General features: G+C 39.6%; 1 protein-coding gene and 1 pseudogene across 5 annotated transcripts in view; one reads left to right on the plus strand and one right to left on the minus strand.

Annotated features, from left to right (window-relative positions):
- Positions 1-7,563: 7,563 nt before the first annotated feature.
- On the minus strand, positions 7,564-7,675 carry LOC131831049 (small nucleolar RNA U13; annotated as a pseudogene).
- A 9,177-nt stretch (positions 7,676-16,852) lies between these two features.
- The window catches only part of PTPRZ1 (protein tyrosine phosphatase receptor type Z1), a 177,992-nt gene continuing 176,044 nt past the window's right edge, over positions 16,853-18,800 (plus strand). Inside the window, exon 1 of one of the 5 annotated variants that reach the window (XM_059171692.1) lies at positions 16,853-17,385. In XM_059171692.1, coding sequence (XP_059027675.1) covers positions 17,328-17,385 — 58 coding nt within the window. In that variant the 5' untranslated portion in view covers positions 16,853-17,327. The remainder of the gene's footprint in view (positions 17,386-18,800) is intronic. The other 4 variants (XM_059171691.1, XM_059171693.1, XM_059171695.1 and 1 more) reach the window with 4 other exon arrangements.

Here is an 18,800-nt window from a genome sequence, read left to right on the forward strand (position 1 = left end):
ATGAGGAAAACTTTCTTCAACCAACATCACACTTGCAGTAAACTTGTAAGACCAAAATGAAGGGTGAAAATTAACTCCAGGCATTAGGCACAGAAGCAATGGAGTTGTCTTTTGGATAATCTTGTCACTGAGGAAAACCCAGCACTACCACTGTCAAAAGGGGGAAAAAATTGAAAAAATAAGAAACCCTTGTATGTAAAACTTAATAGATCTAAATAACCTATTTTCCATCATCTAGAAAAATATACTCACATTTGAATTTACTTCATAATAATAGAATAATATAAAAGAGGGATGTCTGAGTGGCTCAGTTGGTTAAGTGTCTGCCACTAACTTCCTTCAAGATTCCAGGTTCCCAGATCAAGTTCTGCGTTGGGCTCCCTGCTCAGTGGGGGGTCTCCTTCTCCCTCTACTCTTCTCCCTGGCTTGTGATCTCTCCCTCTCTCTCAAATAAATAAATAAAATCTTTTTTAAAAAATAGTAATATAAAAGGACAATGACAACGAATAAAAATTATTATTGCTGGAAATACAGTCTAGGGTGAGCTCCTTAAATGGAATCAGAGAGCATTAAAAAGAGAAGTGATTTACAGAGTTATAAACCATTAATTATGATACCATTTAACCTTACGTCCTGAGAATTTATGATGTATGTGTGCATGTTCGAGGGATTAGAACAGGTATTAAAACTGTCCTAAACCAGTAAGCATTTTTAAAAGGTAAGAAATGAAAAATGAAATACTTCAAAATATAGTAAGCGTGATTTCTTTGATTTGATTTAAAGTCTTATGCAAGTACTTTTCCTACAAGTCCTAATTCAATACTTCCACTCTTTAAATCACACAATCACATGTTATGAAGCATACCTAATCAGATCTTCATTTAGGATGACATATGCATTCTTATCCCCATGTAAACAACATTTGAAGATCTGCATGAGTTTGTGGGAGCATAAAAACAAAAAAATTTTTCCTACTCTTACGTTTAAGGCCAAAGATACAAGATAATCAAAAGGCACAGGTGAAAGATCTCCAAACAAATTAACTACCAACTGATTACTCAGAACAACTCTATAATTTAACTTAGGGGAGAAAAGACTTCTTACAAAAGAAATAATAACCAGTTCAGTATACAATAGGATATTGACTGGCATTTTCCCTGCCATCTCAGAATTTTAGCTAACATGCAAAGCCGAAACTTAAATGGAAAATTCTAGAACAAAACAAAAAAATTAGAATGAGACCCTTAACACAAATTTTCTAAGAGGCTATAGAAACAGGTCTGCAACCACCAATTGGAGAATTATGGAGAGTGCTCAATTCTCTAAGAAGTGTAGTGTTTGTGCAGAGAGGGGTTTCTTTCTTTGTACTATCGTTCCCCACCCCCAAGTCAAGTGATAAGAATTGGGAGGATGATTCTAAGTGAATTGTTCATAAAGATGTGTGGTGCCATCCCAAGTAAAGATGTTAAATATGGTCAACTAAACATGTATCTTTATCCTACTCCTTATAAAAACCCTACTTAAACAATGGTTTACAGAATTTTTTTTTGAAGGAATGATACCATGAGAACAAAGAAAACAGGAGGAAAAAAATTGCAAAAGCAAATTGAGAAAACTCAGAATTTGAAAATCAGAATGAATGTTAATGCATCTACCAGCCCTGAGAGAGCTGTAGTCTAAACTGGCAGTGGTGAAAGCCAATAAGCAACCAATTTGCATGCTGATCCCTGAAAACACTCCAGTAGCTGGAAGCACCAGATGCTTCCAACTGGTAGAAATAAGGGGAAAGACGGTTTTTAAAAGAGCAGATTGGCTGAAAGTCTGTTTAAGAAGAAGTTAGAATCTCAAATCCTCTCACTTATTTTATATATTCAGGTTAGTGTATCTTCTCTAACCTGGTAGATAATGGAAGGTTTTAGTTTCTGGAGAGGATAAAATAGATGGTAAAATGCAGCATTCATGAAGCAATTACAGGATGCTACTTTTAAAGTATATTTAGAAGCCAAAAAGAGCCCTTGAGAATTAAAAATATGGTAAGAGAAACCATAAACTCAAATGGCGAGTTAAAAGTGAGCTGAAATCTCCCTGGAAGCAAAATCTCTCAAGAAAGAAAAGGAAGGAGGGAGGGAGAGAAGTCAGGAAGAAAGAGAGGAATGGAGGAAGGAGAGAGGGGGGAGGAAGAAAGGAGGGGCGAGAGAAAATAAAGTTTAGAGAGTACTTTAGTCTGTTTGGACTGCTATAACAAATACCATGGACTGGAAGGCTTATAAACAGAAATTTATTCCCCACAAATCTAGAAGCTGGAAAGTCCAAGACCAGGGCACTGGCGGGTTTGGTGTGTACTGAGGACTAGCATCCTGGTTCAGAGACCAACCCTCTTATCCCTGTAACCTCACATGGGGAAACAGGAAGCTTTGGTTTCTTCAACGCCATAAAAGGGCACCATTTCCATCCCTGAGGGCTCAACCATCATGACCTAATCATTGCTCAAAGGTTCCACCTCTAAATACCATCACACTAGGGATTATAACATACAAATTCTGGGGCAGACAAATATTCAATCTATAGTGGACTGTCAGTCTAGGAGAGTCAATATTCAAATAATGAGAATTCAGAAGAATGGAAGAAAATGGAAGAGAGGTAATCATCAGGAATATTTCAAATACTTTACATACAGAAAAATAAACATTTGTAAATTATAAGATCTGAGTGCCAAGACAATGGGCTCAAAATAGAGCTACACCAAGAGAAGATACATTATTTTTCAATCTAAAAAAGAAGAAGAAGCAAAGAAAGAAGAAAAGGAAGGATGGAAGAGAGAGAAAAAGAAAGAAAGGAAAAAAAGAAAGAAAGAATGAGAGAAAGAAAGAAAGATTAAAAAGGGTCTAAATTTTGGGAGAGATGGGGAGAGGGTGTAGAGATTACTCAAAAAAAAATAAAAATAAAAATAAAAATAAAAAAAGAATGGCTTTGGGAGCCTATCATCAACACTGTTGATGGCGGGAAGAAAATAGAGCAATTACTTCAAGATTCTGAGCAAAAATTATTTTCTTTTTTTTTTTTTTTAAGATTTTATTTCTTTACTTGAGAGAGAGAAAGAGAGAGCATGAGAGGAGAGTCAGAGGGAGAAGCAGACTTCCCGACAATCAGGGAGCACAATGCGGAACTTGATTCCAGGACTCTAGGATCATGACCTGAGCTGAAGGCAGTCGCTTACCCAACTGAGCAACCCAGGTGCCCCCAAAATTATTTTCAATTCAACTCCCAAATAAAATACATTCAAGACAAGGGTAGAGATGTTTTTAGATAGACAAAATCCTCAAAAATTGCCTCCTAAACACACTTACTCCATAGTGGACCCTGGAAACAGATCAGGCAATAAGCCAGAGGTGCCAAGAATCCTCAGGAAGATAATGAAAGGAAATCCAGGATGAATGGTTCAAAAAGACCTAGAAACAACCAATCCAGATTAAAGGAGATCAGTTTATGGTGGTGTTTTCTCCAAAAATACTAAAAATAGAACCCTTATTGTGTCTAAAAGTACTGGAAGAGGATTTACATTACTTGGCAAAAACTTGAGGAAGTATAATGTGTACATGGAAAATAAAAAAATAAACAGAAAACACAATTTTAATTCCAGAAATTATGAAGAGTTACACAAGAAAATAATCGTGGTATACTACATGAATATTTACATGATCGTAACAATGTAAATTCTTAATAACGATTAAGGCAAAATTATAACATAACCCTCTTGGGAGGACGGCAGGAAGGAAAGTTTCTGCATAGTGGGCAAACATGTAGATAAAGTATATTTAAGTTTTCCATTATGGGAAGTCAACAGATACAGAAAGATCAAAAAGTAGCAGTATAAGCATGTCACTTGGAGGTATGACTATGAAAAGAATAGCTAAATGAATTAAAGTTGGTTGCCCCCAAATATTGAGGGTATGGACAGCAAGAGGCTGCTGTGCTTTTGGCCAAGAGCTTTATAAAATATTTACCCCATTTATGTATGCTTTAGGAAAAGAATAAACTTGTATGTAAAAAGAAGACCACTGCTTGTGTGAAGGGACCGTGCAATGGGTTCCCTGTATAGACAGGTACCTGGGCTGTAGAATTGTTAGTCTGGACTTTTGCCACCTGAGCTGAGGAAAGTGAGCACAAGGCTCATAGAAGAGGAGGGAGTTGTTTGGAACTGCTGGCAGCACTGGCATGGCAAGAATACAAGGTTTGTCTAGTGTATTAGCTTTTAGCTGCCATAAAACATAACCACAGATTTAGTGCTTTAAAACTAACTGACAGTTTTAATTTACTATTTTATAGTTCTGTAGATCAGAAGTCTGACATAGGTCTCACTGGACTACAGTCAAAGTGTCAGTAGGGCTACCTTCTCTACTGAGGTCTCCAGGGAAGACATCTATTTCATTGCCTCTTCCAACTTCTAGAGGTCACCCACATTCCCTGGCTCACAACCTTCTTCTCCCACCTTCATAGCTAGTAAACTGGCATGTCCTCGTATCTTACCACCCTGACCCAGTCTTCTGCTTCCCTCTTCCATTCTTAGGACTTCTGTGATTTTATTGGATCCCTCTGGATAATTCAGGATAATCTCTCATTTAAAGTCAATTGGGATCAGCAACGTTAATTCTGTCTGCAACCTTAATTTCCCTTTGTCACGTAACATGACATAGCCATAGATTCCAGGGATTCAGACGTGAAAATCTTTGGAGGACTACCTATTCTTATCATCACTTAACACACCTAGGAACAGACTGTCTGAAAAACAATCTGAGGGGTTTGAAGTGGCGGGGGTGTGGGAGGTTGGGGTACCAGGTGGTGGGTATTATAGAGGGCACGGATTGCATGGAGCACTGGGTGTGGTGAAAAAATAATGAATAGTTTTTCGGAAAATAAATAAATTTTAAAAAAACACACACCTAGGAACAGAATGGACAATTCAGAAGGTAGATGCACTTCAGCTATCTTGCTAGTACTTCACCTGAAAGAGAGTCCCGCTAATGAACTGTAAGTCAATCAGCCACAAAGGTAGACCAATCGTTGTGTGCTTTAAAGGGGAAAAATGGAGACAACTCTAGATCAAACACAAAAGAAAATTTGGTAGTGGAAAAGCTCAAAAGAAGCCATATATTTGGCTAACCATCAATAGTTAGATTGAATATTCTCCATAAAGCATAGACAGCCAACCATTGACAGTCAGAAAAGTGACAAAAACAAAACCAAAACAATTAGAGGATTGTGTATTCATACAGACAAATGGGGAGAGATTTGTCACTTTGATCTGTATCCCAAGCCCAGAAGATTCAGAACTTTTACACGATTTAGGAGTAGAATCCTGTAAGAAGAATACACTACCACCAAGTTACTCGACTTTATCCCTGGAGAAGAAGAGCTTTGAATCCATAAGATATTGATGCTCTAGACTTGATCAGGATTTTAAACAAAAGTACCTGATACAAATGTAGTGATCCAAAGGGGCATGTGCACCCGAATGTTTATAGCAGCAAAATGTCCACAATAGCCAAACTATGGAAAGAACCTAGATGTCGATCAACAGATGAATGGATAAAGAAGATGTGGTATATATCTACAATGGAATACTATGAAGCCATCAAAAGAAATGAAATCTCACCATCTGCAATGATGTGGATGAACTAGAGGGTATTATGCTAGGTGAAATAAGTCAATCAGAGAAAGACAATTATCACATGATCTCTCTGATATGAGGAATTTGAGAGATAGGGCAGCGGATCATGGAGGTTAGGGAAGGAAAAAATGAAACAAGATGGAATCAGGAGGGAGACAAACCGTAAGAGGCTCTTAATCTCACAAAATAAACTGAGGGTTGCTGGCGGGGGGGGGGGGGGGGGGGACAGGGTGGCTAAGTTATGGACATTGGGGAGGGTATGTGCTATGGTGAGTGCTGTGAAATGTGTAAGCCTGATGATTCACAGACCTTAACCCCTGGGGCAAATAATACATTATATGTTAATAAAATTTTTAAAAAATAAAAAATAAAAAGAAAGTGCCTGGAAAATTTACAGACTCTGACAAAGATGCAGTAAGAGATGGAAAAAGTAATTTATAGCATAGTAAATATTAGTGAAAAAAAATTTTTTTTAAGATTTTATTTATTTGAAAGACAAGGAGAGAGAGACAGCATGCAAGCATGAGAGGGGAGATCAGAGGGAGAAGCAGACTCCCTGTGGAGCTGGGAACCCAATTCGGGACCGGGATTCCGGGATCATGACCTGAGCTGAAGGCAGTGGCTTAACCAACTGAGCCACCCAGGTACCCAGTCAGTGAAAAAATTTTAAGTTTCTTATATTTTTACCTGGATAAATTTATATTCTTCAACAACCTGTTACAAGTATTGGAAAGCCAATTCCATTTGTATGTCACTCAGATTACATTAGCTCTGGGGAGTATAACAGAGAGGAAAAGGACGCCCCCCAAGTGAGCTGGAGGACCGTGTTCTTTCCTCAGGCTCTTATTTCTAGCAACCATTTTCTTTAAAACTATATTCTCACTGTAAAATGAAAAAAAAATGGGGCTCCAGGTAAAAGTGGTGGAATCATTTTTCATTTTCTAAGCAGTGACAGAATGACTGGTGCTGTTATAAATACAAGCAATGAGTTCATGCCTTCATGATCTTAAAGTATATAAATGGAATCAACATTTTTCATTTCAAAGGTAAAAAAGAAAAAGTAAGAAAGAATCAGAGAAGTGATTTGCTTTTGCAATACAAACTATTTGCTCTGCTGTCATAGTCAGTCTCTTTACTCTTATTCATCCACCTCTTCAACCTCCTACAAAAAGCCTTCAGGGATGCAGCAACTTCTCAAAGAGTGACGGAGGGTACAGGTTAACATTTGGTGAACTGTTTCAACTTTAACAGTGGAGATGTATGTACTTTTGCCCTGAAAGACTGTAGAACAATTTTCAACATTCAGAACCTAAGATAGAAAAAACAATTATCAAGGCATTATGCAATCATAAAACAGTATACTCTACTGATGTTCTCTATTTTCTTTCTTTCTCTTTCTCTTTTCCAAATTTTGCTCTGTGTAGGAGACATCTCTATTACACACCCCTGTTTGTTTCTCTTTTCCTTATAGGCAGATTGGAGAGCCAATGGGCTGGAAGTGAAGTGATACACGTCATGTCTGTGTTGAGATATTTAAGTTGGCAGTGCAAGGCCCCACCAGCACTCTCTTTCCCTGAAATTGTGAAAATGCATGTTGAGAAGCAGTTGGCAAAAGCTCAAAGCAGACTGGACTGTCAAACAACAACACTCAAGGCAGACAGCCTGGACAGGTAGACAACCCTCAACTGGCTTCAGGTGAGCAAGAAACAAAGCTTTGTCTGTTCACAGAGAGTTTAATTTTTTGTTGTTGTGACTGTATTATAACCTTGCCCATCCTGACTGATATACTCACTATGCATAACCTATTTCTCCATTTTGGTTTTCATCTTAAGTTGCCCTTAGGCATTTCTTTCTCTCTCTTCTCTCTCTCTCTCTCTCTTTTGTTCTTTTTCCCACATCAAACTGGTAATGTGCAGAGGTGGTAACAAGGTTTGAGGGAGGCACATGTCACACAGTACCATGAATACCCCATCACCCAATCATCACATTTATGAACTACAAAAGGATCTATCCATAGGCCTTTCTTCACCCTACTAAAAATGTGCTTGATCAATCCTCCAATTTCCGTGTGTCAGACATACATATATGAAGAGGTACAGGCATAAACACGATAAAGAACCAGTTTCTTTGGAATATAAAGCTAGCAAGAATCTTGTCGACTCTGTCTGCACCACGAATCCTCACTAGGTGATAACAGTAAGTATTGCGCTACCGTTTCTTGAGAAAGATGCCTTCCTATGACTGACAATTCAAAGTAGGGTAATGGAAAAAGCACAAACACTGGAACCAGAGAAACTCAGTTTTTCATTCAATTCTACTACCACAAGTTCTTTGATTCTGAGTAATGCTAAATTCTTGCAGCCTTGGAAAACATCTGCAAAATGGGGAATGAGACATCTGATTTGTGGGGTTTGGGAGTGAGTAAAGATAATGTACAGGCAAGAATATTTAACATAGAGTTAATGGTCAAGAGGATAAATATTACTGTCATTATCTGTTTTCTGGTAAGATTTTGGAAACTTACCAGGTGGTAGGGGCCTCGGGTTAGAAAACAAAGTTCCTAATGATATTCCCTTGTTCTCTAGTTTTGATGTCTCCTTCTGCTCAGTTCTCCTACACTGATTTCCCAAATTTCTGCAGGGATTAGTTCCCAATCAATCTAGATAGGTAACCGAAGAGAAACAAGCTCGTACAGCAATCCCCACTTCTCGGCGGGAGATACAGTCCAAGCCCCCTGGTGCCTGGACAGTGCTGAACCTTACCTAAGACTAGGCTTTTCCTGCACCTACACACCCATGACAACGTTTATTTTATCAATTAGGCACAGTAAAAGAGTAACAATAAGTAATAAGCAACGAGAACAATGATAAGAGACTGTAATAAAAGTTACGTGGATGCGGTCTCACTCTTAAAATCTTACTGCCCTGTACTCACCCTCCTTGCGACGAGGGATGATAAATCTCCTCCAGGAGACGAGGCGAGGTAATGACCGAGCGTCCTGACGTAAAGTTAGGCTTCTTTTGACGTTCTGCCGATTCGTCAGAAGGAGCATCATCCATCTGCAGACCCCGGTTGATGGCTGGGAAGTGAAACTGCAGAAAGAGAAACTGCAGATAAGGGAGAGTTACTGAATTCTTCTCACGCTAATAATAGGTTTTTTTTTTTTTTTTTTTTAATTTTCTGGGTTTTTTTTTTTTTAAGATTTTATTTATTTATTTGACAGACAGAGATCATAAGTAGGCAGAGAGGCAGGCAGAGAGGGGCGGGTGGGGGTGGGAGGGGGAAGCAGGTTCCCCGCTGAGCAGAGAGCCCAAAGCGGGGCTTGATCCCAGGACTCTGGGATCATGACCCCAGCCGGAGGCAGAGGCTTTACCACTGAGCTACCCAGGCGCCCCTATTTATTATTTTAGAGAGACAAAGAGGGAGCTCCTGAATAGGGGGAAGAGTAGAGGGAGAAGCACATTCCCTACAGAGCCAGGAGCCAGACACAGGACTCGATTCCAGGACCCTGGCATCACAACCCGAGCTGAACGCAGAGACCCTCAACCGACTGAGCCACTCATGCCTAATAGTAGTCTTTGGGCAAACAGCACATTGGAATTCCTGAAATGGCATGTGCTCTCACATCACACGTTGTTCATGTTACTGACACTGACTTGCGGCAAGCTTTGTGGAGTGTATTATGTATCCGGAAAGCAAAGTAGGAACACGTCTCTGGCCATGTAAGGCACCGGTCTGAGTGTGGGAAGGAGTTACTTGGCATAGGATCTCTTGATTGTCTTCAGGGAGAGGTGGTGTAGATTAATAATTAAGTATATGAGTTCATGCCGGAGGTCTGTCAATTACAATCTATGTGACTGGACAAATAATTTTGCCTCGTGTTTTTTTTTTTTAATGAGATTAGAAAAATGGTAATGTCACACACCTTTTGCTAGGGGATTGAACAATTACATACAGCATCTTTACAGCAATGCTCAGCACCTAGGTACGATGTTAGTGTGGCTATAATCACTATTGGGTTAAAAGGAGATTCGGTAGAGGGTTGATCATAGTTTTCTAGAACTTTGATTTATGTTTACACCAGCTTCTCAACTGCACTTTACCTGAGTTATATCCTTTCTTATGAGAATAATAAGACAATCCTCTAGGGCTATGGGACTTCTCAGCTTCTATTCCTATTTCTGCTCTTTAGAACAGAAGAAGCTGTCTAGAAATAATGCAAGTAAAAGTGCATGCTTATCGGGAATGGCCAATGGCAAATGTCAGGGTTTTGTAACAGCCCAGAAATACAGATATTTTTTAACTCTCCAAACTTAAAATAAGTACAAGCCAAATACTGCCACTGGAAACACTGGGGAAATTTTGAAGTTCTCAGGCATGGCTGGTCTTCTGCTTGAGTAGAATCAGCGGAGAAGTTAATTGTGAAGGAAGAGGAGAGGATAAGATTATAATAGGCTAGGAATGCATGGGGGTGTTCTAGGTCTTCTAGCCACATTGTCAGTTGAAGAACAAAAACTACCCGTGTAAGTTCTAAGTCACGCAAATACATATAAAGTCTAAGTCTGTCATCAAGGGAGAGGGGAATGCCTCCTTAGTCTGAGGGTTAGTCTAAGTTAGTGACCAGGAACTGACAAGGGAACATCAAAGAGCTTTCTGGAACCTCGTTATAAGCAGCCACGAGAAGCAGTTGGTAGAACTGGCCTAAGAGCTGTCCTTCTTTGACAAGTTAGTTCATATATTTAAACATTTATTAATCACTGGCTATAAATTCCAGCCCCACTGATTATGTGAAGCAACAATGATAGAAACAGAATAGAATTTAAGAGTAAGCTATGGAACTTAGTGACTGATTAGATTGGAGAGGTGAGGAAAAACAGCTAAGGAGACTTTTCAGTTTTGTGGATTCTAGAAAATATCATTTGGGGAGGAACGATGAGTTTTTAGTTTGGGGTGCACTGTAATTGCAAGGTATTAGAATGTGATTTTTCTTACCTTTTAAAGACCACTATAAATGGAATAAGGAAGGCAGAAACCTAATGTTAGTGCTTCAAGAGAAATTGGAAGGTAAGGAAATGGAGATAATGATTATGGTCTATTCTTACAAGAAAATTGTGAAGGAAGACACACCTGGTACTATAATTATATAATGAGACATGCAGCAAAGGATTTTTTTTTATGAAAAAAATAGTTTAATAGCTTGATGAGAAGAATAAACTTGGAGACAGAGATTCAAAGAAATGATGGATCATTGGCTCCAGAAGAGTTGGGGTTCAGATCACGTTTATAAAGAGAAGGGAAATCTCATTATTTGGGTTTAGAGGAAAACAGAATTTTTTTCTACAAGGGAAGGGAAGGAAAGAGATTTGTTCTGGGTCCCTAAAATCAAATGGAGGGCTCTTAAAAAGAGATCATATTTTGGCTAAAAATATAGACAAACAAAGTGGTTTTTAATGTCAAAAGTATAATAGATCGTCTAGAGTGGTTTTACATTATTTTTGATTGGAGATAGGCAAGAAACACCTAAATGACTAATTATCAGAAATGTTTATACATTTGAAATACAGCAGCTCATTTGAATGACCCAGTCCAGTGCTGATTTTCTGATCTGCAGAACTTGTTTTACATGTTTGCTTTCTACTCTAACACCATCTTGGAGATTTTTCAAAGACCCAGAGAGCAGACAAATATTGATTTTAAATTAAGCTTGTTGGAAGACTTGAAATCCCATGCTTATATCTGGTAGGGGGAAGTACATTTTCACCTTTAAATGGCAAGGAAATCGAAGTAGCATTTAGGTTTTTTAAACCTAAATTCAACCATCTGGGCCTTTGTAATGTAATACAAATTTGAAGACACATGCCCTTGGAACTTATTTGAATAATGGAGTTCAGATGATGTTGTTGGGGTAAAAGAAAAATATGATTATGCTGTTTCATAATAGGGATGGTTGTGAGGTAGGGAGAAGGGAGCCAGATTTGTAGATGTTGAAATATCAGTCATCATAGGACCAGCACGGTGCAGAAGAGGAATCATGTCTTCTAAAGAGTACAATGAACAATTACCTTAACACAACCAACAATTAACAACATGGCACATTTCTGACTTACATTTAAGCAATATTCATCCACAAATAGTTTTCAAAGTGTATGGTTATGTTTTGACTATAATTTTAATTTTAAACTATTTTAAAGTGAGAATACATAAAATATGAAAAAAGATTATTCTATTAATATACAGAGGAAGAATTGTGCTGAATCTTGTACTATGCTAAATCTTTCTGACATGGACAAAAAATGATTCCTACCTTTTTGTATTTTTATTACAATTTTAATCACTGAATTATAGACTTTGCACACGATAAGTTATTTTGTAGTCGATCAAAATAAGACACTAAAAGGCAAAGTACGTAGTATACCTATGGTATTCTCTTAATCATAGTTATGCTTCTTTCAAATGGACTCAGACAACCACATCACACTCAACTCTAAACTTATCACCAAGTAGCCTCCTACCAGTTTTCAGCCTAGGAAAATGCAGAAATGGGCCATCTAACTAAACTCCTGAGAGTCATCGGGCAGGTAGGAAATAATTGCTTATTAGGTAGAAAGTTACTAGTAGGCCAAATCCAAATAAAAGGATTGACTATGTTACAGAAAGTAAAATTACTCTTAACTCTTTTCAGAAATTTCACTGTAAGTTTCCATAAGTAAATGCCATTGTGTCTATCAGAGTGAACAAAATTTGTTAAGATACCAAACACAAGGTAAATCTATCTACACAATCTAAAATACAGAGCTTCAAGTAACATGATCTCCTTCTGACAAACATCTTATAATTCCAGAAACTGTCTTTTGCTTCAAAACAAGTAACAATTACTTTCTCAACCTGTAAGCATTTAAGCAATCCAACCTAATTACGTCGACTCAAATATATTTGTCAGTGACAATGAATAAAAATAAGCAATAATGTATGTGAGTCAAACAGGAACAACTTGTTACAACCATAGTATAGGAAGTACAGATACTTTACTTCCCCTTTAATTCCATTTTTTATTTAGTGACTGTACAATATTCTTAGTTTCCTAGCACTTTTTTTGAATTTATGAGCTAAGCAGATTCTGCAGAGAAAGTACTCTCCTTCTTTGCCCATCTGCCCCTAACTTTATTCATATTAGAGATACTTTGGAAATAATTTGTAGAGTAAGGAAACTAATGGGAAACCTGGACATTTCACAACCACAAATGATTAGCTCTTACATTAGACAATTCCCAGACACATCAAAGTGAGATGGTCAGCTTTAGCAAATAAAAATACAAGACACCAGTAATTAAGCTTGAATTTCAGATAATAATTTTTTAATATAAATGTGTCCCAAATAGTGCATGGAGTGCACTAAAATATTACCTTGTACTAAAAAATTATTCATTATACCAAAAATTGTTCACTAAATATAGTACATCATAGTGTGCTAAAATTATTTTGTACTAAAAAATTATTCACTTTTAACCAGGCATCTTGCATTTTACCTAGCAATCCTCCACAGAGACATTTTGTAGTAGCAATATCTTTTTTTCCTATTAGACTGTGTGTTCCTTTATGGTAGGGATGGAGTAATTCATACTTGAACAGTCAGCCCCTAAAGCAATGTCTGATATATAATGGTTATACAATAAAAATGTATTGAATGAATGAATGAATGAATGAATGTAAAGGATGAATTTAAAAGAACTGGTATTGATAGATATAAATATTTACTTTGTAGCTTATTTTGTTGGCATAGCTCAACAAAATAACTATTAGTGGTACTATGAAAGAGTGAAGCCAGAGTTGCAGACCCAGCAGAGTTACCACTTTAGCCAACTGGTATGAGAAACAGCACACCTGCTATTCTCTTTCTGGCTACAGCTGTGGCTGTGCAGTAAATGGAAATGGACATAACCTTTCTTTTATGCCTGTGACCACTGGATGCCCAGCTGAAACTTTGGCTACACCTGAGAAAACCACAGCTCTAGCCAAAAACTAAGATGAAGACCCCCCTAGAAGATCCACATCTTCGTTTGCATATTGGAGGATTAAGGAGCTTATGGTGAAAACTGAAGAACTGAACAAGTCTCCCATGAATTGCCACTGGCTGATTCTGGATGCAAGTCACTCAAAAATCCCAGATGAGACCCTCAAAAAGCAAGATTTCCTTCCATTCATCTATGCAACCATCATATTGATTGTATCCTGGTTTGTTATTGTTTGAGGGGAAGAAAGTATGTCCCAGGAATGTGCAAAATGCTTGCATGTAAATACAAACTCTCAGGACTGAGAAGTGATTGACATGATAGAGCATAACATAAATTAACTTTACCAGCACTCGTGCACACACCCACACACAGGCCATGCACAGAGTATAAATATATATTTTTAAAAGATACAATTATGTTTAAAACTTATAGGATATATATCTTCATATTTTTATCTGTTGATATATGGAAAAATAGTTAGATAAAAAGATAAATAAATCTAAACTCTGAATAAAACCATGTGGTTTTCAGGTTTATAACTTAAACTCACAATGGCTAATGCATATTGACTATGATGTGTCATAACACAACTCCGGAATGATCATGACCCCCAATAAAGTTGTGAAATGTGAGATATAATATGTTTTTGTTGTTCCCGCCCTTCTGATACTTTCTCTTCTCCCACACTTGGACTGTTGCAGTGACCTAATTTTCTAAGGACCTGAGCCTCTGGAGCTTCCCACTCCACCACCCTCCCCAGGACTATCAGATCCACATTGGTTGGTCCTCCAAGTCCATTTTTCCATCGTCACTCAGTCACATGGAATTGGTTGCTATTCCTCTCCCTGCACAAACCTTAATAGCACTTTGACCACTCCCCAAGGTGACTTTTGTGCCTTTCCAGGTAAATAACAATCTTTTTAAATATGGGAATGAAATTAGCAGAAACCACAGGATCTACCTGCCCCTTTTACCAGGATAGCCTTGATTTCAACAGTATCTTTGTTTTGTGATCTAGCTCAAAAGAGTGATTAGTGATGTGACGTTTTGACCAAGTAAGGGGAGATGGGAGGATATTTGTTATTGTTGGATTCTTCTGGAAGGCTGCTAGCATAGACTTGATCATTGAGACCACTTGGAACACCACGCATGCCCCTGAGCAAGCCTACTTTCTAAACAACTGAAGTTCTTGGAACTTCACTAAGTAAATATAGTGCATCATAGTGCGCTAAAATTGTTTTGTACTACAAAATTATTCACTTGTAACCAGGTATCTTGTATTTTACCTGGCAATCCTCCACAGAGACATTTTCTGGTAGCAATATCTTTTTTTCCTATTAGACTGTGTGTTCCTTTATGGTAGGGATGGAGTAATTCATACTTGAAGTCAGCCCCTAAAGCAATATCTGAAGTTCCTCCTATGTTGGAAGTTTCTCCTATGGCTCTTTCTTGCTTATTACTTCAGATACCATCTCCTCCGCTAGGAAATCAGTGTTTCCCATAGTCTGACTCCACTCAATCTGCTCAAATTTAATTCACACTGTTTTTATAGCTCATGATATCTGCTTTTCACTTCCACCTCCACCCCCATGCACATTAATTTTTCTCCTGGCTTGTCCTTCTCGATTAATTACACATCTCTAGGAAACCTTCTCTGCCTACTCCAGCTCATGTTAAGGCTTTCTTTAAGCTCTCAGCACGTTTCTAGTTAATATCTACACTTTTTGCTAATGGTAGCAAAAATTTTCTTCTTAGGTGGAAACTCACATGAGCAATCATCAATCCCCATTATAATGCTTAGAAAAGTTACAGCATTTTTATGATAATTCGTGGGAAAAACAAGATCAAGGCTCAATTCCTTAGTCCATAGATGTACTCCTGAATAAACATTCCAGACAGATTTGAAATTTGTTATTACATGGCTGTAATCAATTCCTGAAGCAACAGCAAATGACATCATTAGCTCTGAACATTCAAACTAGTGTTCAGAGGCTGTGTATATTAGTGAGAATTGGTAGTAATACTCCAAATACATTCAGAACTCAATTTTGTGTGTGATAAGCTTTCTTTAAATATTTAAGCTGAAATACTATTTTAGAACCAAGAACAGGACACAGGAGTACACACTGTATGGATAACCTACATCAAATGGTTCCTAAGAATAAGGGATAATTCCAGAACCTGACTTTCAATGCCTTACAGTGGATTCCTAAAAGGCTCCAAATTCGGTCTCACATAAGTAGAAAAACGTACTTAACGCCTAAAGGATATATAAATGAAAAGCTCGGAAAAGCACACAGATTTTCAGGGCTCTGGGCAGTCAGCCTCATGGAGGATACCCGTTGTCTTATCTTTTCATTTAGGCTTCAGATTAATCCGACAAACATTTAGGGTACACCTACTGACTATTTTGCCTTTGTGCTAGGAGCTGGGTTAGAATGATGAATAACGCGAACTCCCTGCCATCAAGGAGTTCAGTCTAGTTAGAGAGACCACTATAGAAACAAGCAATACGGCGTGACATTTCCAGCTCTGAGGCAGCAGAACGCAGGTGTTATAGTTCTTGTGTATATCCATCAGTCACGCAATTAAAAAATCTTTCCGTGCAACCCTGTGCGAGGAGTTACTTGGGTAGTGCCCTCTGGGAGGAACATTCACGGAGTTGAAAGTTCCTCCAAGCAGCTGTGCACAGCACGACAGTTTGACTGGAGCCTGAGGAGGGGGCAGGGTCTCACTGGTCACAATCAGGGCCGGAGATTATTTGCAGTCAACTGCCCCAGAGGTAATGGGGTTTGGAACTACTTTGGTGATTTGGTAAAAGAAAGAAAACCGAGAGGGGAACCCAGCTTACCCAGGAGCCCCCACCACTTGCTGATTGGACCCACTTAGCATCTGCAGGAAGGACAACAATAAAATGAAAAAAAAAAAAAAAATTCCAGGGGTGAACCCCAAAGGTCAATCTCTGGCTGTGCGGGACAATGGGGGTCTGGCCTCCTCTTCTCTTCCCAAAAGGTGAAGGAGTCTTAATGAAGAGACATTTTCTCCGCGAAGATTCTAAACCCCAGCGGGTTCCACTAACTCCAGAGCAGCGAAGCCACCGGCAGGGACCCGGGGAGGCGGGGGGGAGGGGTGTCGCTACGTAAAACGCTACTCTGGGGCTGGGACTCTGAGCAACAGCCGTACCCCTACACCCCTCCGCCCGCCGCGCGCGACCCCGGGCCGGCTGCACGCTCCCAGCGGCGCGGTGCTGCGCCCCCGCCCCCGCCGAGCCGCGGCGCGCACACCCGGGCCGGAGCGCGCCCCCGGCACTCGGCATCGCCGCTCTCGGAGCGCTCAGACCTCGGCCGCAGCCGGCAGAGGAGACCAACTCCCGCGCGCCCGCCCGCATGCGCCTCGGGTAGCGGCACCGGGTTCCCGCGACCACCGCGCGTCCTGCTTCCAATTATTCCCGTCTCAGTCCCTCTGCTGGCGCTCTCTCTCTCCCTCTCTCTCTCTCTCTCTTTTTCAGACACACTCACACACGCACACACACACAATCTCACACCAATCTATACACTGGAGAAGAAAACACTTCCTTCGCGCCTCCTCCCTCCCCACCCCAAGAAGCCGAGCAGCCGCGTGGTGGGGGCCCCCCGGACCGTCTGGAAATGCTAATCCTAAAGCGCTTCCTCGCTTGTATCCAGCTCTTCTGTGTTTGCCGCCTGGGTGAGTGATCAGACCTCAGTGGGGTTTCATCTCCGGGATCGTTTGGGACGCGATGGGGGGATTGGAGAGCCTTAGGTGCTTGCTGCCGCCGCCGCCATCTAGCAAGGAGGGGAAACGCACGGTGGGCTGAGGATCCCACGGAGCTGGCGGCGCCGCGATGGGTGTCAGCGGCTTGGGAGAACGCACCCCCTCCCCACCTCGCACCTCCGCCACCTTCTGTCCGCCCGCGGGGTGCTGGGCCAGAAGAGAGCGGCTTCTCATTCTGGGTTGCTGTCCGCACAGCTCTTGTCTCTCCTGTTTTGCAAAGTGTGAAAAGAGCCTTTTAGGTACACAGAAGAAAACTACAACCAAGGTGCGGGGCTACGTCTTAGATAATGTTTTGCTTTTAGATTCATTATGAGCTTGAATGAAAAATACACGTGCCCTATGCGAGTTACACACACACACACACACACACACACGCACGCACACACGCACTCCCAAAAGGTAGTAACAGGAACAAGCACCAACCTGACTTTTCAGTGTTTTCCTGTACTTTTAATTTAGTCACATTCAAGTCTGGGCAGTTAGGTTAAAAAAAAAAAAAAAAAGTTTCAATCAAAATTTCTTTCAGTGTTCTGCCACTGCTGCCAAAGTCAGAGGAAAGCTGCAGGTTGATGTGTTTATTCATGGATTCGTCTTTCGTCCACCACCTTCCAGGTTACACATTCAGTAGTGAAATTGTGCTTTGAAACAGCCAGTCAGAATTATTTACCTGGAATGCAGATTCAAGTGTTCCAAGTTATTTTCCAGAAGGATTGTAATATTGGATTTTGACATTTTATTTTTAAAAAATTTTTTTTCCTTCATGAAGATTTTCTATTACGATGGACTATAATAGGTTTGGAGGTATTGACCTGAAAGTTAGAAAATGTATCTTAACTTGTGAATACACATATTTTTCACTCTTTTCATTTTGAGGATCCCAGGGTTTTTTTTTAATTTTAGATTATTCATTGTAGATATTAACCTACATTTTTATTCAATATAGATGGTGGTGCTCTTGGCACAGTAAGCTTTACAAGGAGAAATCATCCTCATAGTCTAACTATTGAGAGTTACATTTCAAATATGGTGATAATTGCCACCAGCCCCACCACCCCACCCCCCGACACACAGATACATGGACATAATTTAAATTCTGAAAACTTTACAAAAATACTCGGGGGTGATGTGATACACAAGGTTGACATTTAAGACTAGCAGGAGAATCTGGTCTTGGTTTTCTCTAAAACCACAGAGTTGAATCTGGGGTGTTGGGGGCCGGGGGGAGTGGGGAAGACATTTTTTGGAAGTGCTGTACACGTCAAATACACACCTGTTGAATCTGCATTTCTGTTATAGATCTATTTTAACAAGGAAGCCAGATCCTTTTG

Source organism: Mustela lutreola, chromosome 4 (assembly GCF_030435805.1).
Source record: "Mustela lutreola isolate mMusLut2 chromosome 4, mMusLut2.pri, whole genome shotgun sequence".
NCBI lineage: Eukaryota > Metazoa > Chordata > Mammalia > Carnivora > Mustelidae > Mustela > Mustela lutreola.